Raw genomic sequence first — 25481 nt, 5'->3', positions numbered from 1 at the left:
ACTCCCTGGGTAGCCACGTGCCAGGGCTCCCAGCCCCACTGGGCAGCCACACACTGAGTCTCTCAACCTCACTGGGCAGCCCTACCATCAGCTCCCTGCAGGCAGCCCACTGCCCAGCTGGCTCCACAGGGATCCTTACTGCTGGCCCTCCACTAAGACTCTCTGGTTCTGTAACATCCATGCTGGACCATGGATGTTGCTGGACCAGAGAATCCCGGTTAAGAGAATTTCAACCTGTACATAGGGTTGCCAGGTGTCCGGTGTTGACCCAGACAGTCCAGTGTTTTCGCCTCCTGTCCAGTAAAAAAAATTCAGAAAGTACCAGACACCTAAAATGTCTGGTATTTTTTGATATTTTCATGGCCAGGAGGCAAAAATACCTGGTGCTTATCTGGTTCCACAGGGGAGCTGTCTGGCCCGGGGCAGGGAGAGAAGATGGTGGATGGCCGCCAGCATCCTGTTAGGTGGGACAAGCTGTTGAAGTCTAAGCCTCAAAAGCATTTCTTAAAGGGGCCATGCTCTTTTTAAAAATTTTTTTGCTTAACAACCGTCAAGGTCCTTTTTTTTTTTTTTTTCTCAACAATTTTGGTCTCCCCTTTTTTTTCCTCTACAGAATTTTTCCCTGGTGTTTTTTTTTTGCACGGGGGGGGGGCTGTCTGGTATTTTTGGTTAAACCATCTGGCAACCCTACGGCTATGTCTACACTGGCACGATCTTGCGCCAGAGATATGCAAATGAGACTAAGCACGGAATATTGCCGAGCCTCTTTTGCATATCTAATGAGCTGCCATTTTGCGGCAGAGGCTCTTGCGCCAGAAGGAGCTGTCTACACTGCTCCTTCTTATGCAAGAAAAACCCCTCTTGTGCCATGCCGTTATTCCCGAAAATAATCAGCGTAGCGGCATTCTCAAGAGGGTTTTTCTTGTGCAAGAAAGGGCTGTGTAGACAGCTCCTTCTGAGGCAAAAGCCTCTTCTGCAAAAATGGCAGCTCATTAGATATGCAAATGAGGCTTGGCCTCATTTGCATATCTCTGGTGCAAGATCGTGCCAGTGTAGACATAGCCTACCTGTACATGTTGACCAACCTCACTGTGACTGTTGTACCACTGTCTCTCCAGCAGTGAGGCGGCAACTGCATCAGCATCTGAGACAGAAGGTCATTTCCTCTCTTTGCTGTTCTTTTCTCTCTTGTTTTGTCTTCTAGGAAACAGGATTAGACTTCAACAGCTTGTTCCAACCATTTCAACTAGCTTCTCTTTTCCCCCAAAGGTCAATTAGTCGCATTTTAATACCATTCCATAGACTGTTAGAAAGGAGGCTTTTCCTCTAAAATGCTTTTAACTGAAGGGAAAGGCAATAAAATATATTGTTAAAATGAAAGCCTCACTTATTACTTTACATTCCAAATGCTTTAACCGTTTTCCCCTTTTCTGTATCCTTAGTAAAGGTTAATTTTTAGTGGTGTGTTTGCCATAGGAGGTCTCTATACTCCCAAAACTCAAGTGTCATGTTTGATTATTGACCCTTACCACTGTACAATGCTTATGTTAGTATCTTTGATTTTCTGGGCCCATGTAGTCTATCAAAATTAACATAGTAGTGTTCTCTCTGATTTGCTGTTTGCTGCTTAATAGGATGTAATCAAGCAAAACAGTCCTCTTTAAAATGATAATAAGGTTATATTTTTCCTCTGACAGCTGGTAAGATTGTCTACACTGGCCTGTTGTTGGATTAGGAGAACTCACATTTGTTTTGTTTAGTTACATTTTTAAAGACACCATCCAAGCATATTACTGTAATACAGTTAAATTAGACACTGAAATCAGTTCCACAGGAACTTGGCTGGCTAGTCGACTTGTTTACCCCCTTCAACATCTAAAACCCATCACCCACCTCAGACTTCTCCAGATAACCTATCAAATAGGTATATAATTCAGTATGTTCTGAAAGTCACAATATTTTGTTACTTTTGACGCAGTTATGGGGGAAAGAAGTTCCAGAGGCTCAGAGCAAATCATATTAGCAGAAGGAAAAAAAAATATTTTGAAGCAAAACACACACTCTCTAGGGTTGTTATTTTTTGTGACTTCATTTACAAAAAATTCAGATGACATCTCAACTCATCCCAAAGAAATCAGAATTATAGAAATACTTCATCTGAAAATGTCCTCTCTCTGAGCACTTTCTTACTGTCTTATTATATTTTCTATATTTTTTAAGATGCAAGAAGGCTTTAAAAAAGGAACATAACCTAATTTAGCCTTTTTCATTTTCCTTGTCTTCTGGTTCTTTCTTTTAAAAGCATACTTGCTTCTGGCTGCTCTCTGTGGTAGGGCTATATTTAGTTTGGATTAAGAGGATAAAAGACAAACCACTGTTCCTTCAGAAAAGAGCCCCAAGAATGATTAAAGGATTGAATACCATGTGTTATAGTGACAGACACAAGGAGCTCAATATATTTAAAGCGTAACTAAAAGCAGGTTAAGGGGTAACAAATATTTAATAATGGGCTCTTCAATCTAGTAGGGAAAAGTATAACGTTATCAAATTACTAGAAATTGAAACTAGACAAATTCAGACTGGAAATAAGATGTCACTTAGTGAGGGTTATTAACTATTGGAACAATTTACTGATTGTGCTGGATTTTTAATCACTGACCATTGTTAAATCCAGATTGGATATTTTTCTAAAAAATCTGTTCTAGGAATTATTTTGGGGATGTTCTCTATCATTCCTTCTGGCCTTGGAACTTATGAATCAATAACGAACACTTTCCACAGGGTGGAGCACAGGGCTATATAGATAGCCCTGACACTGAGTTGGCTAAGAATGGAACTAACTCTGGAGAAGGACAAGCTGGAAAGATGCCAACTAGATAATGAAAGATGAATTAAACCATTTTAATTTCATGCAATAAGATTGCATCTGTTCACTGTGATGTCACAAATATAAGTAAGATTTTGTCATGGTAAAATTCATGGAATAGTCATGGTAAAAATGAACAACATGAGATTTTCATGGCAATAAAAATGTGCAATCATTTGTTAAGTATTAGTGTAACATTTATATGAAACATTAATGCAATAGTTGTCAAAGTAAATGATTTTGAAATTATATATGCATATTGTGCAATAATTTTGCTAACAAAAATAACTAAACAATAGAACATAAAAGGGAAAGACCCCCTTTTCAAAATGTTGCAATTTCAGTATAGCAAGTTATATGTAGACTGTTATTTCTTATGTGCTGCATTTTGGCCCCAAGCACATTTTTAGATGATGACAAGGAGTGTTCAGCGTCTACAATATAGAATGGTACTGGTAAGCATCACGGAACAGCTACTGACAGAGCTGGAAACTGGCCATCATGAATCTCCAGAACTGGAAAACATCCTTGTTCTTCAATTCTTGGACTTTTCCACAACAAGCTCAATATTTGTTCTGCGGTGACCTCACAATGTCAAAGTGTTTTGCGTGATTTGGCCAAAATACAAGGCATGTACTGAAGAAACTGGCAGCAGGTTGGTGACAGCAGGAGGCTTAGTCAGTGTCCAGGTATGACTGTTTTTTAGCTTTCCAAGAGTGCTGTTTTTGCTATTGGGCACTGCAAAGTTCCAGAGCAGCTCTCCATCCATAACACAGGATCACACATCATTTGTGACTTGAGCACAAACTGTGGGTTTTTCATAAGCTTAAATGGTTTAGCGTGCAAAGTGTTTTAGAGCCTGGATATCTTCACTAACTACTGCAGATTGGCAAAAATATACAATCTCCTGAACTACTGCTTTAATCCTCAGAAAAAATGAAATGTAAGCCACAGTGCGTTCGATGTAATATAGAGCCAGCTGTTCCACCTAGTTACTGCTGAGGTTGGAGGATGGAAAGAATTTTCCCTCTTTCTGTTTCATTTTGTTAGGTTCATAGAGGGTTACAGGAAAAAAAATCAGGGATTTGCAGGACATGAAAGAAACTCAGCATAATTCCTCTTGTAGGTTATTCTGAAGTCATTAGCCCACAACAGCCCCAAAATAGGCATTAGTTAATACACAGGCTAGAGGGCAGCAGTATTCAGTGGATGAAGCATGGAACTGAAAAGCAGAAGATCTGGGTTCTATTCCTAGCCTGCGGCTGCGGTGTCGCCTTATGTGAGTTATTTTACCACGATGTCCCTAAAATAAGGCCAACACTTATCCTTCTTTGTAAAGCATCTTGATCTACACTGCCAAGTACTAATTATCACTAACAAAGTTACTCATTACTGAAAATACAGATTGCAGCATGCCAACTTTTTTTCTTGTTTATTGTGTGATTTATCTTTTTTCCATAAATTGGTTTCACACAAAGGAAAAAAATGTGCTCGGTGAAATTTTAACATGACAAAAAAGCTTAAGTTTTCAAAAATTTCAGAAGATAAAAATTAGATTCTGACTAGCTTTAAGAGTGCAGCAGAAGCACATTAATTACAATTTGCAGCAAACTACCAATAAAGTTTAATTCTAAAGGAGCAAATCGGATAGCATTCTTAGATCACATCTTCATTGTGAAAAATACCTATGTTCTTTCTAATCCCTAAGGCAGAGTTATCAGTATTCATTTAGGCTATGTCTATACTCGCGTCTTCTTGCGCGAGTAATATGCAAATGAGGCTACGCATTGAATATTGCCGAGCCTCATTTGCATAACTAATGAGCCGCCATTTTTTTCAGAAAAGGCTCTTGCGCAAGAAGGAGCGTCTACACTGCCCTTTCTTGTGCAAGAAAAATCCTCTTGCACAATGCCGTTCTTCCTCTCAAGTAATAGGTGTAACAGCGTTGCGCAAGAGGGTTTTTCTTGTGCAAGAAAGGGCAGTGTAGACAGCTCCATCTTGCGCAAGAACCTCTTCCACAAAAATGGCGGCTCATTAGTTATGCATATGAGGCTCGGCAATATTCACCGCTTAGCCTCATTTGCATATTACTCCCACAAGAAGACGCGAGTGTAGACATAGCCTTAGTGTTTGCACCCAGCACTCTAAAGTACTATTAGTTCAATACTAAAAAGTAACATTTTTCTTTGTGTTCCATGCACTCTTTATGGAGACTGAATTTTGATCTGCCAAAATAGCTGGTATTGATTTAATCCTATTTGTTGTTGCAAAACTGTTGTACAGTTGATTTTGGATGTTCTAACAACATGACTGACTTTTCAGAATTTTCTATATTTCTAAGCAGAGTCTCTAGTCTCCTTTTGATTTTCTTTTGATCTTCAATAGCACATCCAATTACAACAGACTGAAATTTCTGATCAATGGGCCCAGATGGTACTTCAGATATGCATGCACCATAAAGTGATATTAAACGATTTTTAGAATCTTCCAGATCATCAAGAAGTTTATTGACTACTTCATCAATCATCCTTGTGGCATGCAACAGGGATTCCTGCTGTTGTGGGTTTCGTATTGTTTCTACAGAAACCTCAACAGTGAGAGTTCGACCCATTAGACGACTGGCAGTCAGGCTAAGTTCTTCTCTTTCACCTAAATATAAAAATAAAATATTCTGATTTATAAACCAGTCCTTCCAGGTGTGAAACACATGACACATACAACCAAATTGCCCTACTGAAAGTTGTAGATAAACATCTCTGCTGTTGGTTTTCAATAGAAAAAATGTAATCAGATCAGAAAGTTTACATGGTGATTCTATTTTTAACAGTGACTGTAAATCTGTATTTCAAAGATCTTAGACCAAATGTGTTCAGTTTACAGGTACAATTGGCCAGCTTTTCTACAGAAACCTGGTCCCTGAGCTTGGTTCTTCCATCTCATGCCTTATCTCCATGGTGATAATAGTTCTGCATTCTAAATGGGACCCTCATTGACACCTAGCCAACTTCATTCTTTCAGCTGTCTTGCATGCATGTAACTGACTGGAACTTAATAAACAAGTCTATTGATGATGCACAAAATGGAAAATAATCCTGCTCTTTAATATTAGCTGTGTTGGTTCTACAGTGCAAACAGCAGTAAAGGGTTTTATGTATCACTGCAATGAGGCAATATACTGCATTTGTTCAGAGGTAATCAGTGAAGTGGCAAAATTTACAGATGACACAAAAATGCTCAAGATAGTAAAGTGCACAGCAGACTGCAAAGAGCTTCAAAAGGATCTTATAAAACTGGGTGAGTGGACAACAAAATGTCAGATGAAATTCAATGTTGATAAATACAAAGTAATGCATATTGAAAAACACAATCCCAACTCTACATATAAGGTGTTGGGGTCTAAATTAGCTGTTACCACTCAAGAAAGATAGGAGTCAATGTGGATAGGTATCTGAAAATACTCACTCAGTGGGCAGCGACAGTTAAAACAAAAACTGTTTGGACTCATCAAGAAATGAATACATAATAAGACACAAAATATCACATTCTGCTAACTAAATCCATACTACCCACATCTTGAATACTTTGTGCAGATATGGTCTCCTCATCTCAAAAAGGTTATATTGGAATTGTTTCAGGCAACAAAAATAATTAGAGGTAATTTTCACTTACATAGTAATACTTATCACAGTCCCCTATACTGAACTAAAAGGCTATTAAGGAAATAGGATCCATCTAAATAACACTGCATTAGCTCTAACAGAAGACTTACATTTATTTTGCTCCATCATCATTTTCAAATGGTTCAACTTGAGCTGCACATCAAAAATATACAGTAACTAATTTTGTTTTTTAAAGCCCAGCTTGACAAAGCCCCGGCTGGAATGATTTAGTTAGGGTTGGTCTTGGTTTGAGCCTGGGGTTCGGTGTAAATGACTTTCGCAGGTCTCTTCAAACCCCTACCTTCTATGATTATATCCACTGATTTCTCCAAAACAAGTTCAAATGACAATCTAGGAAAAGGCAGAGTCTCACCTTCACTAATGTGCCTCATATCTTGGCTGTTCTGTATATTGTGGATCATTTCTAGCAGGGTTTCTTTTTCTTGTTCCATAGCAGATGCTGCATCACGCAAGGCTTCAACCCTGAGTAAAGTTGAACAAAGCAGAAGAAAATAAATCTACAAATAAAGTTACACTTCAGCCACATAACATGCTGTCAGTGCTTCCGTGGTTTTTTCATTGCCTTGTTGGTCAGTTTTAGCAACACTGCAGATTTACAGGGCAAGTGACATGAGTGTCAATCCAGGATGATATGCGCACCTATACCAGGAACGACTCTTCCCCACCCCGCTCTGTGTTCAGAGCAGCTCTCTGAATGCTGCAAGCGTGGGAGAAATGGGGGAGGGAAGAAACAAAATCTTGCAGCTCCTATTGGCCAATTTCTGGACAATGGAAGCTGCCTTTTTGCAGGACAGGCAGCATGTGAAGTACCCCTTCCCCTCCAGGCTCACAGACTTCAGAGTCAACCACACATGGCCTCTGCAGCTGATGAAGGGGCACAGAAGGCAGGAACCCTGAAATAGGAACCAGATTAGCTACTGGCTGAGAGCCATCCAAGTAAGAGGCTCCTAACCAAAGCTTGTCTCTGGCACCCCAGCCTCTCTTCCCTTGCAACCTTCTGCCCTCCTACCACTACGGATGTTAAATATCAGTTAATTGAATACTCAATTAACCTCATGAATTCTTATCTGTTAGTCGACTATTCTATAGTCCCCAGGGGCAGAGCCAGCAGCAGTGCAGAGTGCCAGGTGGGAGAGTCTGCAAAGGGAGCCAATTTTAAAACCAGCTCCTCTTGCAGATTAGCTGCTTGTCTCCCTGTGCTGCTGCCTCTAATAAAGAGGCAGCAATATGGGGTGGCAGTAGCCCCTGCTGGGCAGGGGAGAAGAGGATCTGAGCTCACAGACCCAGTGCGAACCGGAACTAAGCCAGGCTTTTCCGGAAAAGCGTCCTGCCAATCTAGACGCGCTTTTCCGGAAATACTTTTAACGGAAAACCTTTTCCGTTAAAAGCATTTCCGGAAAATCATGCCAGTGTAGACATAGCCATTAAGATTTTGATAGTTTTTAAGACTTTTAAAAAGTGCATTAGAATAATATGAGACATTAAAACGTGGATTGTAATTTTGAAGGTATTTGAATACATATTTATTAAGTTATTACAGCAGTTTTTTTGTGACACTGTATTAAAATAAATCTACTAAAACTTTTGTGTGTTTCTTCTTACTCCACCTTTTCGAATACAGCAGAGTATGCAGCATGATAAGTTCCCAGCCATGCAGGGCAAACCTCTGGTATGCTGGGACATTTGTGTACTTGGATCATCTTCAGGCAAGGAGCCTATCAGCTCCCAGTCGCTGCAGTTCGCCATTTGGGGTCAACCAGAGTGGCGAGAAGCAGCGGCCACTGCGCCTTCCTCAGCTCCCATTGGCTTGGCTGCTGTTTGCCGTTCCCAGCCAATGGGAGCTGAGGAAGCAGTGTGGGCCAACAGATGTGCTAGCCATCACTTCCAGCCGTTTCCGTTGATCCGGAATGGTGAACAGCAATGACTGGGAGCTGACTGGCTCTGTGCCTGCAGACGCTCCACGTGCATAAAACATCCTGGCGTGCCAGTGGTTTGCCCTGCTGAGCTGGAAATTGAAGTTTGCCGACCTTTCCCCCCAGTGGAAAAAATCTGAAGAACAATGACCAGTTTATAAGCCAATCCTCACTCTTCACAGCTGGATTTTTTACCAGAAAAATTTGGCTTATCAACAAGTATATATGGATTATTTTAATACTGTGTTCTAAAATTTGTAACATGTCCCATAACATGTAATGAAGTAATTATCTTTATTACCATCTTGTGCTTTGTAATTCTTTATTTAATCAAGTAACAGTATTCTTCAAGAATGTAAATTTAGCTTGTGCTCACAAGCTTTGACAGTTTTTTAAACATTAGCTAAACTTGTAACTTTAGACACTGTGCAGACGGTCACTCATTTTCTAATTCTAATTTTTAAATTATTCTAAAATAACAAATTTCGTATGTTAATAAATGAAGTTCCAAATCTGATCTTAATAATAATGATGGAGCCAAATGTTAGGATTTTGACAACACTCCTGAGAGCTAATTCTTCCTCCCTCCACCCCCTAAAACTCTAGGCTGTGTCTACATTGGCACCATCTTGCGCCAAAGCAGCCACTTTTGCGCAAAAACATGCTGCCTGTCTACACTGGCAGGGAGTTCTTGCACAAGAACACTGACGCTCTAATGTGTGAAATCAGTGCTTCTTGTGCAAGAACTATGATGCTCTCACTCAGGAATAAGCCCTCTTGCACGAGGCCAGTGTAGACAGGCAACATGAATTACTTGCGCAAGAAAGTCCGATGGCTAAAATGACCCTTGGCGCTTTCTTGCGCAAGAGAGCGTCTACACTGGCACGGATGCTCTTGCGCAAAAAGCACATCTCTTGCACAAAGGCACATGCCAGTGTAGAGTTCTTGCGTTAAAGTATTTGCGCAAGATCATGCCAATGTAGACACAGCCTACTAGAGCTTTCAGGTGCCTAATTAGCTCCAGCAACCACAGTGACAATTACCCCCCCTTGCTAAATCTGAAATGACATGCTGGCTCCCCTGGATTGCTGTATCTTCTCCCCCCAAAAAATGGAGCTCTCCTGCTGCCTACCTCTGCGAAATTCAGATAGGCTCTGTTCAGGAAGAAGTGAGACCGCAGAAATCTATAATGACTGTGTCTCCCTAACCCTATGAGCCTGGAAACTATATATAGGTCTCTTCCTCCCAGCACTGCATTGAAAGCAGCTGTGCCCTTCACTCTCAGCATATTTAAATCCTAGCTGCAGCAAACTTCACCATTCAAGTCCAATGGCAGGAACAGAGGCACACATGGGAGAGAAGAAATCAGCATCAACCCACTACGGCTTCCAATATACGCACAGCAGCACAGTGAGCACATGTCTGCCAAAACTCCCCCCTCCGATTGCAGAAACAAGCTTCGGCAGCCCCTACTGCTGCATTAGGACCACCGCCCAGAAGCACGCTGCCGCATTTAGCACGACACTCACCGATCCCTCCCCCTCCCTCCGGCCGCACCAGCGCGACACACCCACCAATTTACCCCAACGCCCCTGCCGCAGTAGTAAGACCGGACCTCCCCCGCATCCCTCTGCACTGCCAGACACCTCCCCGCCGGTTTGCGCGCCGTGCCCCGACCCGAGGGGCTCCGGACCTGAGCTCCAGCTGGTCCAGGTTCTGCAGCAGGCGGCTGGAGCAGTCGGCCATGGAGGTGGAGCGGAAGAAGCGCCCGTGGAGCGGCCCCCCCTGCTTCCCCTCGCTGGCCTTAGCGCTGATCTTGGCCTGGGCCATGGCGCTCCGCGGGCTCAGGAGCCGGCGGGCACGGGCTGAGTCTGCGGCAGCAGCTCCGCCTCCCGCTCCCCCCGAGTCCCTAGGGCGGACTCGGTGAGGCGCCAAGGCGGAGACCGGCCGCCGCCTGCCCCCCTCCAGGCTCACTGAGGCAACCCCTCACAGGGATGGGTCGGAGACGCGCCTCTTCCGTGATGTGAGAGCAGCCAGGCTGAGACACATGGGGCCGGGAGGGCGCATGGCACTGCCCAGGACTCCTGGCCGGGCAGCGGCTCGTTCTAATGGGGAAAGCGACACGCTCTCCTCATGGCTTTCGGTAGGACAGCACAGGCATTCGGCTAGGGGTTCATCCATTGCCTCCCTGCGGGGGCCAAGGTCATTCTCACTGCAAGCCCTTGAGAGCAGACAGAGACCCATCTCCAGGGGATAAGCTCTATTCCTTCCCTCCCGCCCTCTCCCCACCATGCACTGCAAGATGGCAGGGCAGATATGCGTTTGCTCAGGGGCAGACCAGTGCCTAACCTATACAGCAGTGTTTCCCAGTTTTATTTGCCCATGGAATGCTTTTCAAAATTTGAAGGAAGCCCTAGGTTTGTCAAGCAAATAAAAAAGGCCACATCCTCTCTGTTCCCTTCCTCTCCCTCACTTGCTATCCCCAGCCCTTATGCACTCACACTGGCTTGAGATAGGAGGTGGAAGCTCTGGGGTGAGAATGACGGATTTGTGTGTGGGAAGGGGTAAGAAGTGCAAGCTCTGGGAGGGAATTTGAATGCAGGAGAAGGGGATGCTGGATCAGGGAGGGGGCTCCACGCTGGGGCATGTTGGGCTTAGGTGGAAGGTTGGGGTGCCGAGCAAGCCACAGGCTTGTGGATGTGAGGGTGCAGGAGGTCGGGTTGGATGTGAGGGGCTCAGGCCACAGATTTGCCATGAGTGGATGGTGCAGGAGTGTTGTGGCAGAAGACCGAGGATGTGGGGATGCAGGCGTCTGGGGATGCAAGAGGCGCAGAAAAGGGGGTTCCAATGTATGATAAGCTTAGATTTGCAGTCAGGTGGTGCAGTAAGATGAGGATTTGGCCCCAGGCTTCACTGACTCACAGAAAAGTCAGTTGGGGCCACACAAGTGAGATGCAAGAAAAAACCCCAAGCCTCACTAATGTGGTCCCAACTGTGCTGGTGCAGGCAGGGGACAAGGTGCTAGTGGGTGCTGAGGCTGGGGAGAGGGTGCTGATGGGTGGCAGGATGCTGGCAGAGGTGGTGGGGTGCTGGGGCAGGATGCTGGGGTCAGGGACATGGTCCTGCTGAGCACTGGGGTAGGTGGCAGGGTGCTGTGACAAGGGACAGGGTGCTGCTGGGTGCTAGGGTGGATGGCAGGGTGCTGGGGCCAGGGACAGAGTGGTGCTGGGTGCTAGGGTGGATGGCAGGGTGCTAGGACTGGGGACAGGTTGGTGCTGGAGCTGGGACAAGGTACTGCTGGGGACTCATGGGGGATCTAGGCAGGGGAGCAGTTTCATGCATTCCTGCAGCACCTCTGGGTTCTGGGAAGTGTACGACTGCACTTCCCCTCCCCAAACAGCTGGGGTGTGTGCTGCCTCAGCAGCAGGGGATCTTGCACTCCAGAAACTTACTTCTGTGATGCCGCCCTGGGGTTGGGGGGGGGGGGGGGGAAGAGGAGGAGGGCGCTGTGAGTCCCAGGGCAGAGCCATGAGGCCCAGGGCAGTCTCTTGACCTCCCCCACCATGCAAAAGGGCTACGGAACTAAGTTGCCGGGTGCCACAGCCCCAGCTGTTCAGGCAGCGTGTGCCAGCTCCTTTAGGGAGGGGAAGTGCTGCCCTCCCCGCTGTGGGTCACATGGAGTCATCCCTGGCTGGCACCCCCCTAGTGTGCCGGCCGGGAGCAACTGTTCCCTCTGCCCCTACCTCCCTCTGCGTTGCTAGGGAGGAACGGGAAACAAGCTAGCCAGCTCTCTTTCGGAGGGGGCGTGGGAGTGCCAGCTCTTCGCGGAACCCCTACTTTCGCTTTGCAGAACCCCAGGGTCCTGCAGTGCACCAATTGGGAAACACCGCTATACAGAAAAAGTGTGTTGGGGCTTAAGGGTTTTTTTTTTTTGATTGGTTGGTTTTTTACATTCTACCTGTTGGACTCGGCAGCAACAGCGGCCAGGTTCACTATCTAGGAATTCATAGAATCATAGGACTGGAAGGGACCTCGAGAGGTCATCGAGCCCAGCCCCCCGCCCTCAAGGCAGGACCAAGCTCCGTCTACACCATCCCTGACAGATATCTATCTAACCTGTTCTTAAATATCTCCAGAGAGGGAGATTCCACCACCTCCCTTGGCAATTTATTCCAATATTTGACCACCCTGACAGTTAGGAATTTTTTCCTAATGTCCAATCTAAACCTCCCTTGCTGCACTTTAAGCCCATTACTCCTTGTCCTGTCCTCAGAAACCAAGAGGAACACATTTTCTCCTTCCTCCTTGTGACACCCTTTTAGATATTTGAAAACCGCTATCATGTCCCCCCTTAATCTTTTTTCCAAACTAAACAAGCCCAGTTCATGAAGCCTGGCTTCATAGTCATGTTCTCTAAACCTTTAATCATTCTTGTCGCTCTTCTCTGTACCCTTTCCAATTTCTCCACATCTTTCTTGAAATGTGGCGCCCAGAACTGGACACAGTACTCCAGCTGAGGCCTAACTAGTGCAGAGTAGAGCGGCAGAATGACTTCACGAGTTTTGCTTACAACACACCTGTTGATACAACCTAGAATCATATTTGTTTTTTTGCAACAGCATCACACTGTTGACTCGTATTCAACTTGTGGTCCACTATGACCCCTAGATCCCTTTCCGCCATGCTCCTTCCTAGACAGTCGCTTCCCATCTTGTATGTATGGAACTGATTGTTCCTTCCTAAGTGGAGCACTTTGCATTTCTCTTTATTAAACTTCATCCTGTTTACCTCGGACCATTTCTCTAACTTGCTAAGGTCATTTTGAATTATGTCCCTATCCTCCAAAGAAGTTGCAACCCCACCCAGTTTGGTGGTATCTGCAAACTTAATAAGCGTACTCTCTATCCCAATATCTACATCATTGATGAAGATATTGAACAGTACGGGTCCCAAAACAGACCCTTGCGGAACTCCACTTGTTATCCCTTTCCAGCAGGATTTAGCACCGTTAACAACAACTCTCTGACTACGGTTATCCAGCCAATTATGCACCCACCTTATCGTGGCCCTATCTAAGTTATATTTGCCTAGTTTATCAATAAGAATATCATGTGAGACCATATCAAATGCCTTACTAAAGTCTAGGTATATGACATCCACCGCTTCTCCCTTATCCACAAGGCTCGTTATCCTATCAAAGAAAGCTATCAGATTAGTTTGGCATGACTTGTTCTTCACAAACCCATGCTGGCTATTCCCTATCACTTTATTACCTTCCAAGTGTTTGCATATGATTTCCTTAATTACCTGCTCCATTATCTTCCCTGGGACAGACTAAACTGACTGGTCTGTAGTTTCCTGGGTTGTTCTTATTCCCCTTTTTATAGATGGGCACAATATTTGCCCTTTTCCAGTCTTCTGGAATCTCCCGTCTGCCATGATTTTTCAAAGATCATAGCTAAAGGCTCAGATACCTCCTCTATCAGCTCCTTGAGTATCCTGGGATGCATTTCATCAGGACCTGGTGACTTGCTGACATCTAACTTTCCTAAGTGATTTTTAACTTGTTCTTTGTGTATCCTATCTTCTAAACTTACCCTCTCTCTGCTTGTATTCACTACGTTAGGCACACCTCCAGACTTCTCGGTGAAGACCGAAACAAAGAAGTAATTGAGCATCTCTGCCATTTCCAAGTTTCCTGTTACTGCTTCTCCCTCCTCACTAAGCAGTGGGCCTACCCTGTCCTTGGTCTTCCTCTTGCTTTTAATGTATTTATAAAAGGTCTTCTTGTTTTACTTTATGCCTGTAGCTAGTTTCCCTTTATTCCTTTATAGTCTTCTTGTTTCCCTTTATTCCTTCAACAATACATCACAAAACTGGCTTTAGCCCCCATTCAGTAACCTAGGATAATTACACACAACCCCATGCATGTCTCTAAGAGTCAAAAGTTCCTCTCTTTCAAGCACAATGTCTGAGTGTAACAAAAATCCCAATTTTAATAAAGGGGAAGTAACTTGGCATAATTTAGAAAAACACCACCAACACGGTGCATAAGCATATACGTGAGCAAAAGACTCACCCCCAAATAAGTTAGGTGTTTCTCCCCTCAGGTTCTTATGTCCAGCACCAAAAGTCACTTTAATGTGCCCATCCCTTTCTACACCCCATTCATAGTTGTCATAGGTGCCAACTCCATGGATGTTTCAGGGCTGGAGCACCCATGGGGAAAAATTAGTGGGTGCTGAGCAACTACTAGCAGACAAGCTCTGCCATCTCAAAACCTCTTGCCTGCTGGGGGGCCCCCTGACCAACTTCTCCTTCTTCCCACCACATCCAGCTATTTCACAGCTAACTAAAATATGCCAGAAGGAAGAGGGAGGACTCAGGGTAGGAGACAGGGAAGAGGCAGGTTGGGGGCAAGGGCTTGGGGTGTAGGGGTGAAATAGGGACATGGAGGGGCAGAATAGTGGCACAGAGGCAGGATAGAGACAAGGGCTTGGAGGAAGGGGTGAAATGGGGGCAGAGCTGAGGGGTCGGGGTCAAGCACCCCTTTGCTAGAAGGAAGTCACTGTCAATGGTTGTCTTTGATCGATGCAGACCCAGAGTTCACCTTCCATCCTGGGTGAAGAAGGGGGGAGTAAAAAAGTTACCTCATTTGCTCCATTACCTAGGCACTCCCTCACTGCTCCAGCTGATCGGTACTGCTGGCCAATTACGTCTGCTGCCAGCTCATCCACCAGGATGTATTCAGGTTCCACCACTTAACAGTTCTCTGTGATTCCAGCTATAAGGTATGGGAACCCCATTGCTCACTGCACAGTAAGCAGTCTCTTATATCACTGACATTGTCCCAGAGCAGATCTAATGCTTATACCTAAGTATCAGTGATTACAGCTCTGGAGTACCTAACAAGACACCTTCTACTGAATCTAAATTATTATTTTGTATTACACAGGAAGAGAAGGATGGATAGATCCATTAAGCAGGGCCTATACTTCTATGTACAAACAACTAAAAACACACACACTCTATTCCCTGGGCTTTGGAACCCATGCCCCCTGCCTAATGAGTGCCATTTAGTTGAGGGTGAGTCCCTCAATCAGGGTATGTCAAGTACAGTGCTGCTACCTTTGACTCACACAACAAGGAAAATATCAACCCTTTATTACCCCTGTTCTGATGACAAGGAGATGGGTGATCCAACACCTGCCAAAAGAGATCATTTGGATAAGCAATTCCATCATGCTGAGAACCTAGGCAGGGTGCATTTGCCCATGCAAAAAAGATCAGCTCCTGAAGACCTATTCCACAACTCACCACTAGAAATCAAGAGTGGGGAGATTTTTAAAACGTCAAATTCTCATGCAAGAGATGAAGGTTGGAGGGAGAAGAAGAAAGGGAGCAAAGCATCAGAGAGGTGCCAATTGACCCTCTTGGTTACCCACAAAAGAGAAGCATTATTACTAAATGTTTCAGTCCATGGGCCTGGGAAAGCCACCATCCTTACAGAACAGTTATTGTGCAGTAGCATGCATAGTTTGGTGAAATAGGAGTCAGGAATCCTGAGTTGTAATCCCAGCTACACCACTGGTAAAGTCCAGGGCTTCACTTTTAATTTCTGAGTTTCCTCATCTGTAAAGTGCTGGTCCTCCAAAATGCTTATCTACTTCACAGACTGTATGGATTAGTATTTGTAAGACATAAGAAAGGTCATACTGGATTAGACCTTTCCATCTAGGTTTTACTGGTTAAACTGTCACATCCCTGGTTGACACTGCGTGTTGTGGGAAGAAATACTTCCTTGGGTTTGTTTTAAACAGGCTGCCTAATAGGGATGTAAATAAATACCCCTTAAAATATTAACCAGTTAAACAATATACTTTTAATAATGTAATCAGTTAACTAGGGTCTGGATAGCCTGCTGTGGGCAGAGGGCCTCTCTAGCCTGGCCCTCTAAGGGCAGTGGGGCTGCTCCAGCCAGTCGGGCTCCCATGGGTAAAAGGGCTGCTTCAGGCCAGTCGGGCTACAGGTTAACCGGCAAGCATCACCTGCTAAGAGTGATGCTTAGCAGGTAACTGGATAACCAGTTAACCATTTACATCCCTACTACCTATTATGATGCCATATACTGCACAGCCATAATTTGGCTCCACTTCAGCACTTACATGACAGGGGCCCCTGAAGTAGGCAAGAATCAGGGAAAACCACTTGTAATAAATTAATATTGATTGAGGAAATCAACTTGCTAAGACCAGTTTGTATACTTGGGTTCCTTCAGTACCAGTACAGGGCTCATTTGCCATCACTTTATGTCTGTGGAATATCTAGGGCAACAGGGATTTGAAAACAAAGCCTAAGTAGGGGAAACCACCTAACCATTACTAACAGCAGATTAGGATAGGTTCTACTTGGACTATCCAGTCAGACCAACTTTTGGCATTCAATCAATGGGGCTTGTGTTGCACACAGATGATGTTTTCAGTAATCCCAGTAGAGTAAGCCAAAATAACTGTTCTCTCAGATTCATCCATTTAGAAAGACATTGTGTACCAAGCTGTCTGGGTTTACAATTAAACTATTGAGACATCCTTTTCACTACTTTGCCCTGTGTTAAATTAATTGTCATAGATGTCTATACACAACACGATTACTAAGACTCCTTGTCTCCTTCCTTTTCTGCTATTTGCTTATTGAGATTTGTACTAACTAAAAAGTGTGTGCATCCCAGACGCTAGGTGCCTTTGGACACACACAAAGTACAACTCAGGCAGAACAAATTTAGCAATTCATTCTCTCAGCACTATTGCGGCATAGTAAAAACAACCCCAAACTCTTGCTGGAGTTCTCACTGGTCTCAACTAGTCCCATGCCCTAAAGGTTAAACTCCAACTGTTGCAGACTAGGGTTAATGGGGGGAGAAGAGAGGAGGAGAGGGGGGCAAGTTTCAGATGCAGGGCCCTAGGAGTAAATACTAGAAGTTCTTTTTTTCTTTTCTTTTATATAACAGTGGAATTTCAGATCTGATGCCTGCTCTGATCACAAATGTGGCCATGTCTCATGAGGAAAAAAAGCAGTCTCTCACAGTTGTCCCAAGTTATACAAGGACAAATATGACAAACCAACCTTAAAAAACAAAACGAAACAAAAAAAACCACAAGCAGCCAGTTCAGATCACAGAGTACAGGTTCTATATGTTCAACAAAATTACATACCGAGTAACAGTTGAGCTTCTGATTTCTGCACCAGCTGCATTTGCCAGGTAGACTGAAGATGTATTACCAAGTACAGTGCATTGCAGAATTCCAAGGAAATGTTTTAACAAGGAAAGCAACGTGCAGAGGGTATTTTTAAATCCTCTCTCATATTCCTTCCACCTCTGTTATTATATTGACATTTTCCTGTCCACTGAGCATATAAGTTACTCATTTCGCACACATTAAAAACATAAGAACAGCCATACTGAGTAAGACCAATGGTTCCTCTAGCCCAGTATCCTATCTTCTGAAAGAGGCCAATGCCAGGCGCTTCAGAAAGAAATAACAAAATACAGCCAATCGTCAAGTGGTCCATTCTGTCATTCACTCCGGCTTCTGGCAAGCAGAGGCTAAGGACATTCAGAACATGGGATGAATCTCTGTCCACCTTGATTAATCACCATCGATGCACCTATTTTCTGTAAAATATCTAGTTCTTTTTTTAACCTTTTATAGTTCTGGCCTGCACAACATTCACCAGCAATGAGTTCCACAGATTGACCGTGTGTTTTGTGAAAAAGTACTTCCCTTTAGTTTGTTTTAAACCTGCAGCCTATTCACTGAATGACCCCAGGCTGTTGTGTTATGTGAATAAGAAAGTATTCTTACTCATTCACTTTCTACAACACAAGTCACAATTTTATAGACCTCTATCATACCCTCTCTGGAGTGTCTTTTTTCCAAGCTGAAAAATCCCAGTCTTTTTAATCACTTTTCATATTGAAGCTCTTCCATTCCCCAAATCATTTTTGTTCCCCGTTTCTGTGCCTTTTCTACTTCTAATATATCTTTTTTGAGATGGAGTGACCAGACTGACAAACAGTATTCCAGCTGTGGGCATACCGGATTTATACAGTGGTATTATGACTTTTTTGATCTCATCTATCATTGTTAGCTTTTATGAATGCCAGCGCATATTAAGATGATGTTTTTACAGAGCTATCCACGAGTCCAAAGTCTCTTTCTGGAGTGGTCACAGCTAATTTAGTCCCCTTCATTTGCTTTGTATGATTGGAATTACATTTTTATTTGAATTACTTTGCATTTATCAACACTGAATATCATCTGCCATTTTATTGTTCAGTCACCTTGTTTAGTGAGATCACTTTGTAACTCACTTTCCTGAATTAGAGAACCAATCCATGCAACAAACCTTGATGACAACTCAGCCCACATATCTGCACCAGCAACACCATCACAGGACCTAACCAGATCAGCAACACCATCACTGGTTCATTCACCTTCACATCTACCAATGTAATATACTCCATCGTGTGCCGGCAATGCCCCCTGCTACATACATCGGCCAAACTGGACAGTCCCTACATAAAAAAATAAATGGACACAAATCCGATATTAGGAATGGCAATATACAAAAACCTGTTGGAGAATACTTCAGTCTCCCTGGACATACAATAGCATATCTAAAGGTAGCCATCCTGCAGCAAAAAAACTTCAAGACCAGACTTCAAAGAGAAACTGCTGAGCTACAGTTCATCTTCAAGTTTTGACACCATCAGCTCAGGATTAAACAAAGACTGTGAATGGCTTGCTAACTACAAAAGCAGCTTCTCCTCTCTTGCTATTTACACCTCCAGATCACCTGCTAGAAGTGGGCCTCATCCTCCCTGAGGATATGTCTACACTACCCCGCTAGTTCGAACTAGCGGGGGTAATGTAGTCATCCGCAATTGCAAATGAAGCCCGGGATTTGAATTTCCCGGGCTTCATTTGCATGAAGCCGGCGGCGCCATTTTTAAATGCCGGCTAGTTCGAACCCCGTGCCGCGCGGCTACACGCGGCATGGAGTAGCTAGTTCGGATTAGGCTTCTAATCTGAACTATCTGTACTGCTCGTGGAATGAGGAGTAAAGCTAGTTCGGATTAGGAAGCCTAATCCGAACTAGCTACTCCGTGCCGCGTGTAGCCGGCATTTAAAAATGGCGCCGGCCGGTTTCATGCAAATGAAGCCCGGGAAATTCAAATCCCGGGCTTCATTTGCAATTGTGGATGACTACATTACCCCCGCTGGTTCGAACTAGCGGGGTAGTGTAGACATACCCTGACTGAATTAACCTCTGATTGAATTATCTCTAGCCTGATTCTGGCCTATATATTTATACCTGCCTCTGGATATTTCCACTACATGCATCTGATAAAGTGGACCTTTGCCCACTAGATCCAATACATCTGTTAGTCTATAAGGTGCTACAGGACTCCTTGTCACTTTTGCAGATCCAGACTAAGATGGCTACCCCGATACATTTATTGGATCACCCTTGGCCACATATTTGTGACCCCCTTCAAAGAATTCTAATGGACTGGTGAGGCTTGATTTTTGTTTACGAAACCCGTGCTGATTCCTCCCCAGTAAATTATGCTTACCTAGGTTTCTGAACATTCTGTTCTTTACTACAGTTTCAATCAGTTTTCCAAATACTGAAGTTAGGCTTAATAATCTAATTGCCAAGACTGCCTCTGGAGCCCTTTTTAAAAACTAGTGTCACATTAATTATCCTCTAGTCATCCAGTATGAAGCAGATTTAAATGACAGATTACATTCCCCAGTAGTAGTTGTGTAATTTAAAATTTGAGATTCTTCAGAACTCTTGCTTGTTATGCCATCTGGCATTGGTGACTTATTACTGTTTAGTTTATAAATTTGTTCCAAAACCACATCTAACAACACCACAGAGTGGGACAGTTCCTTAGAGCTGTCACCTACAAAAAATGGCTCAGGTGTGAGAAGGATCACTCTCACAACCTTTTCAGCTAAAACTGATGCAAAAAGTTGATTTAGTTTCTCCAGCGGTGCCTTCACTGCTTTAAGGGCTCCTTTATGTCCACAGTTTTCCAAACTAGTGTAAAACACACCCTTTTTCATCCGTTTTCTAACACTTTCACCATCACTGAATTTAACCAGTACGTTATAATGGAATTTTAATTCCAGCAAGAGTAATTTTTTTAAACAAATAAGATCAGCTAAAAAATGTGAAGGAAAAGTAGATTAATATCAGGCTTTCTTGATTAACTTAGAACTTGTCAATATGAAGTTTGTTTGTGGTATCCTAGAGATTCGATCGATCCCACACCAGCATGCCATGCAGTACGAGGCTATGTAGAGGCTTGAGACGCATCCCAGAAGTTCCTTTAGATAGTTTACTTGAGCCCAATTTGAAACAGAACCAGATCAAAGCGTGTTTTGGAACTGTAGGTATAGTTACTGCATAACCTGTTTCTGTAGGGCACAGCTGTCATAAATGCACAATAACTATTTGTGTAGAGAATCTCTTAGTGAAAATGGACCTTACTTTCAGGTTCAACTGCATTTGTTTTGCTTCTATATTCAATTAATTATAAAACAGAGATTCAGCCCATCATGAAATGATAGCAGCTATTGTAAATATTTCTCAGATAGCATGCAAGGGTGATGGAAGACTTTCCTTGTATGAAAGAAAATATGTTGTGACCTCATTAGTTCTATAAACTTAACCATATACGGTAAAGATCAGATGGGCCTACACGTTGCACAGTATTTACCACAGAGACATCTATAGGGGTTTCCCCTCAGACTGCAATTGGATGAGATTCTTATAGGTAGCTATAGGACTTATTTCTGAGCATTTTAAAAAGTTAACAATTAACCTTATTTGTACCTAGTCTACACAGCTATTACATGATGCAAATAACTCACAGTTTAAAAAAAGATCCCAGAGGAAAAAGCAGTAGCTTAATTTAATCTTTACAAAAGCAGCCAGAGAGGGACCAAGCTTTAGGGGCCATAAGTTCTATAACACTTATATGGACTTATTTGGCTTCTTATTTTCTCTTTGCATCTGGAAGACAGAGAAATGTGCAAGACTAAAGAAAAGTGCGCCTGAAACCAAAATTGAGCACCAAAAGGTAAAGAACCAGTGGCAAGATTTTAAAGTCACAGAACTAAGTTAAAACTCACCAGGGCAAATGTGCATTTACAAAACATCAGGAGTCACTAATTTTTTTTTTACAGTCTTCAACTGTAAACAAGACCTGTGATTAGAATGGGATTTTAAGCCTAGAATACTTTTACAAACCATTATCTTTTTAATTTGAAAAAGCTCTTTGGGAAAGACCTCATTTGAATATATTTCATTAGGAAAGCTTGTTTAGTACGATAATTTGTTCTTCTGGTGTCTAAGCTAGTATTCAGGAGTTTGAACAACAGTGTCCCAAACCAGCTTCAATACTCACATGGCACTTCCCTGACATGGGGGCTGTAAGTACAAAGTTTAAACACAACTACAGGCAGTCCCCGGGTTACGTACAAGATAGGGACTGTAGGTTTGTTCTTAAGTTGAATTTGTATGTAAGTCGGACCTGGTACATATTGTAGGGGAAACTCTAGCCAAACATTTCTCCAGAGCTCAGTTTTATTCTCCCACACCTCACTTCCCTCAGTCCTTTATTCTCAAGCTGAGATGTCTGCTGAGAAAAGCCGCTCCGCATCTCCCTGGTCTGCTGGGGGGCGGCGCTAGCTTCGCATCTCCCTGGTCTGCTGCGGGGAAGCAGCTAGTGCGGGGTTGCCTCACCCCGTTTGTAAGTAGGGATCCGATGTAAGTCGGATCCATGTAACCCGGGGACTGCCTGTATAGTAAAATATTTATCTTACTTCTCCTGTCCTCATAAAGGGGTAATGGAGTAGAAATGTTCTTCTAACACGATTGTCATATTAATTGCTGTTGTAAGTAAATAAAAAAAAAAATCTGAAAGCCCTTTCTAAAATGTTTACCAGGATGCAAAAAAGTTGCATCATTCAGTTACTTGTGTGATTGCTAAAGATATAGGAGATTCCTCACTAGATTCGCTAGATGAATAGCTTCAGGTTAGTTTTATTTACAATAGGGATAGCAAATATCAAACACAAAAATCTATATTCCAGTTTCATAGTGTAACTCTAAAGTTTAAGTAATTATAGCTGTGTCTTATTTTTACTTTTTGTAAGGATTTACATTCAGTAAAATTTTGTATTTATTTTTAGTACATCTGGCTCACTTTTAGAGAAAATATATGTCTGTACACGATATACTTTAGACTTATACCAGTTACAGACAAGCTGCCAACCACTTACACAAAAATCAAATGCTGATATGATATTTTATTCCACTAATCTTTCCTTCATCTATAAATCAACAGAAGCTAAATAAACTGAGTAAAGCTAGCTTTCATGCATAGGCTTTGTGTGTGTTTGTGCAGGAAAGGAGGGGATTGAAAGAAAGAAAAGCTAAAGGTATGTCTCTTAAAAAAAAATTAAGGACAGCACACAAAAAAAAATATTTTTAATTATAATTAAGCATTGAAACAAAAAAAATGCATAGTATAAGGAGGATGGAATACAAGAAGGACTTGCCTGCTTAAATTATTTCACTTTTACCTTAAAGAAAAAGGGATTTTGCAAGCAATTTTTGCTTCAGTGTTTTTATTTACAAACTTTGCTTCAGTCTTAAACAAGACCGGGAATACAGCTGATTAGATTTTTAAACCAACTATCATAACAAGTTCTCACATTCAAATTAAAATATGCACATTTATAAAAAATAAAAGTAAAGATAGCAGTAAACAACTGTACATTCCAAGTCACTGAACCTGTAATTTACAACATGTGGGCATTCCTCTGCCCTCATGTGGAGTGAAGCTTTGTGCAGGCATAGGGGTGAACCCATGAATCATAATTTGCAGGCCTGGGAACTAAGCTTCCTTTATAAAATGATGAGTAAGGCAAGGTGATCTGAAATTAACTGAGGTTTACTATTTTTATCTGTTGCAAAGAATACACTGAAAAAGTAAAATGAGTACACTGAAAAAGTAAAAAAGTTACAATGGAAAAATTAAATGAAAGACCCTTTAAAGACATACCACAACATTTATAAGATCAACCTATCTTAATTTATAGGACTAGATTAGAGCAAGAGCTGACTTTGAAGTCAATCATGAATCATAAGAAAAGGAATGTAAGGCTTTTAATTATTTTCCTCTCTTATATACAGTATGTTGTGACAGATTCATAAGATTCATTAGTCAATTTAGTTGCGCTATCAACAACATACTAGGTTACAAGTTTAATAATTAAAGGAATAAACAAATTTTGCAAGCAGCATTTTCTGACCCTTTGTTAATGGATGAAAAAATTTCCTCTTCTGTAAGCAGCTTTGATAGAATGTTATTAGCATACAGGAGTAGCTTCATTTACATTTCCTCTAGGCTTCGTTTGATAGCTTCTTGTAATTCCACATCTTCCTCTAAGAAAAAAAGATTCGAATTTCAAATTGTATTTATAAAAGCTTGTGTTGCTGTCACTTCATCAAGCCAGACCACATCAAATTGTGGTTGGCAGGCAACCAAATAATAAAGTACACACTTAGGTTAATATCATTCAATTGAGTAGTTACAGCTTTAAAATTGTGTGCAATTATTGTCCATCAAGGCTAGAGTACAAAAAGGTGAGCAAGTTAGAAAATACATCAAGTTCTTATTATGACTCATGCTACCTATTCATAATTCCAAAATGTTGGAACAGCCTTTTACTGGATTACACATTAATGCTCATGTCAGACATCTTTAATTAAGGTGGCAAGAACTAGATAGGTATTTGTTATGAATCATATCTAAGTGTACAGAGAGAAATTAAAACAAAAATATTTAAAAAAAGATTCATAAAATAGCCTATCTTCAATATGGTTCAGCACAATTCCCAGTCAACAATTAAAACATATTCCTGTGGCCTGTGATATGAACGAAGAGAAGACATTAGTCTCTAATGCTGCCACTGTTGCACAATATTCACTAACAGAAAAACTATGCTTGTGCTAATCCAAGGCAATATTAGTACTTAAGATCATAAGTTAATGAAATAATTGCTCTTTGTTTACAGAGATCACAGTCAGATTTACATGAACATAAAAAATGGGAAGATTGTTGAATAAGAAAGAAAAATAACTGCATTAGTATAATTTAGGTTTAAAATGTTTTATTTTTAAAGTCAGGTTCTAATTACATCCAATATCCCAGCACCATATAGATCAAAGATCAGCTCAAGCAGCTCAAACTGCTTTAGTGTCACTGATGGATGATCCCCTGTTGTCAATGGATATAGGACAGATATCCACTCATTCTCCTGGACTTCTCTGCGGCACTCAACACTGTCGCCCATATGACACTGCTGTCTCACCTGAGAAAGGTAATAGGGTCACTGCACTAAAATGGGTGCCAATGGGAAACTGCACTTCCATAATTAGGGCCCTCATTTCTGGAGATCCAGAAGGATCACTTCTCTCCCTCGTCCAATTCAACATTTACAGTCAGCCATTACATGAACTGGTCAGACTCAGTAGGAAAATGACTGAGAATGATCAGGGTTTACTAATCATTCTTTACAGCATGTCCTACAAAAACAGTTGTTGACCACAGGAAGACACAAATCACTCCTCAGGGAATTTTACCGTCTGTTTAAACAAAAAGCCTATTTCTTGTTTTATCACAACCCCAAGAACAACAATTTTCCTATCGATTTTCCTATCAATTTTACATTAAGGCTTGTCTACATGGCAATCCAGGGTATGACTCCATGGCAAGCTGGTGCGCTGTAAAGTACTCTGAACTGTGCTGGGAATTCCAGTGCACGGTAGCAGTGTCTATATGGTGAGTTACTGTGAAGCAGGCTAGTGTGCTGTCAAGTCACCGCTTGGCTTGCCTGTGCACAAGCCACAGGTATAGACAAGTCCCTAGTTTCTTAA

At 42.4% G+C, this 25481-nt stretch overlaps 2 protein-coding genes across 4 annotated transcripts in view; both read right to left on the bottom strand.

The window, feature by feature from the left end:
- Nucleotides 1-2072: 2072 nt before the first annotated feature.
- On the bottom strand, nt 2073-23986 carry BAG2 (BAG cochaperone 2). 3 transcript variants are annotated; one of them, XM_089777094.1, is made up of 3 exons: nt 23855-23986; nt 6899-7008; nt 2073-5515 (listed from the first exon to the last, which is right to left on the bottom strand). In XM_089777094.1, exons 1-3 carry the CDS (start codon nt 23932-23934, stop codon nt 5121-5123), a joined length of 585 nt encoding a protein of 194 aa, XP_089633220.1. In that variant the 5' UTR covers nt 23935-23986; the 3' UTR covers nt 2073-5120. The 3 variants fall into 3 exon arrangements, with proteins under 3 accessions (XP_089633220.1, XP_089633221.1, XP_089633219.1); XM_089777095.1 differs by lacking the exon at nt 23855-23986 and adding an exon at nt 18867-19303; XM_089777093.1 differs by lacking the exon at nt 23855-23986 and adding an exon at nt 10153-10743.
- The window catches only part of ZNF451 (zinc finger protein 451), a 56475-nt gene continuing 53558 nt past the window's right edge, over nt 22565-25481 (bottom strand). Inside the window, exon 14 of the mRNA XM_089777096.1 lies at nt 22565-23987. Within this exon, the coding sequence (XP_089633222.1) occupies nt 23935-23987 (53 nt within the window). The 3' untranslated portion in view covers nt 22565-23934. The remainder of the gene's footprint in view (nt 23988-25481) is intronic.

Source organism: Pelodiscus sinensis, chromosome 3, assembly GCF_052426305.1.
Source record: "Pelodiscus sinensis isolate ZL-2025 chromosome 3, ASM5242630v1, whole genome shotgun sequence".
NCBI lineage: Eukaryota > Metazoa > Chordata > Testudines > Trionychidae > Pelodiscus > Pelodiscus sinensis.
The sequence above is the reverse complement of the archived record's forward strand: the minus strand, read 5'-3'. Positions and strand labels throughout refer to the sequence as shown.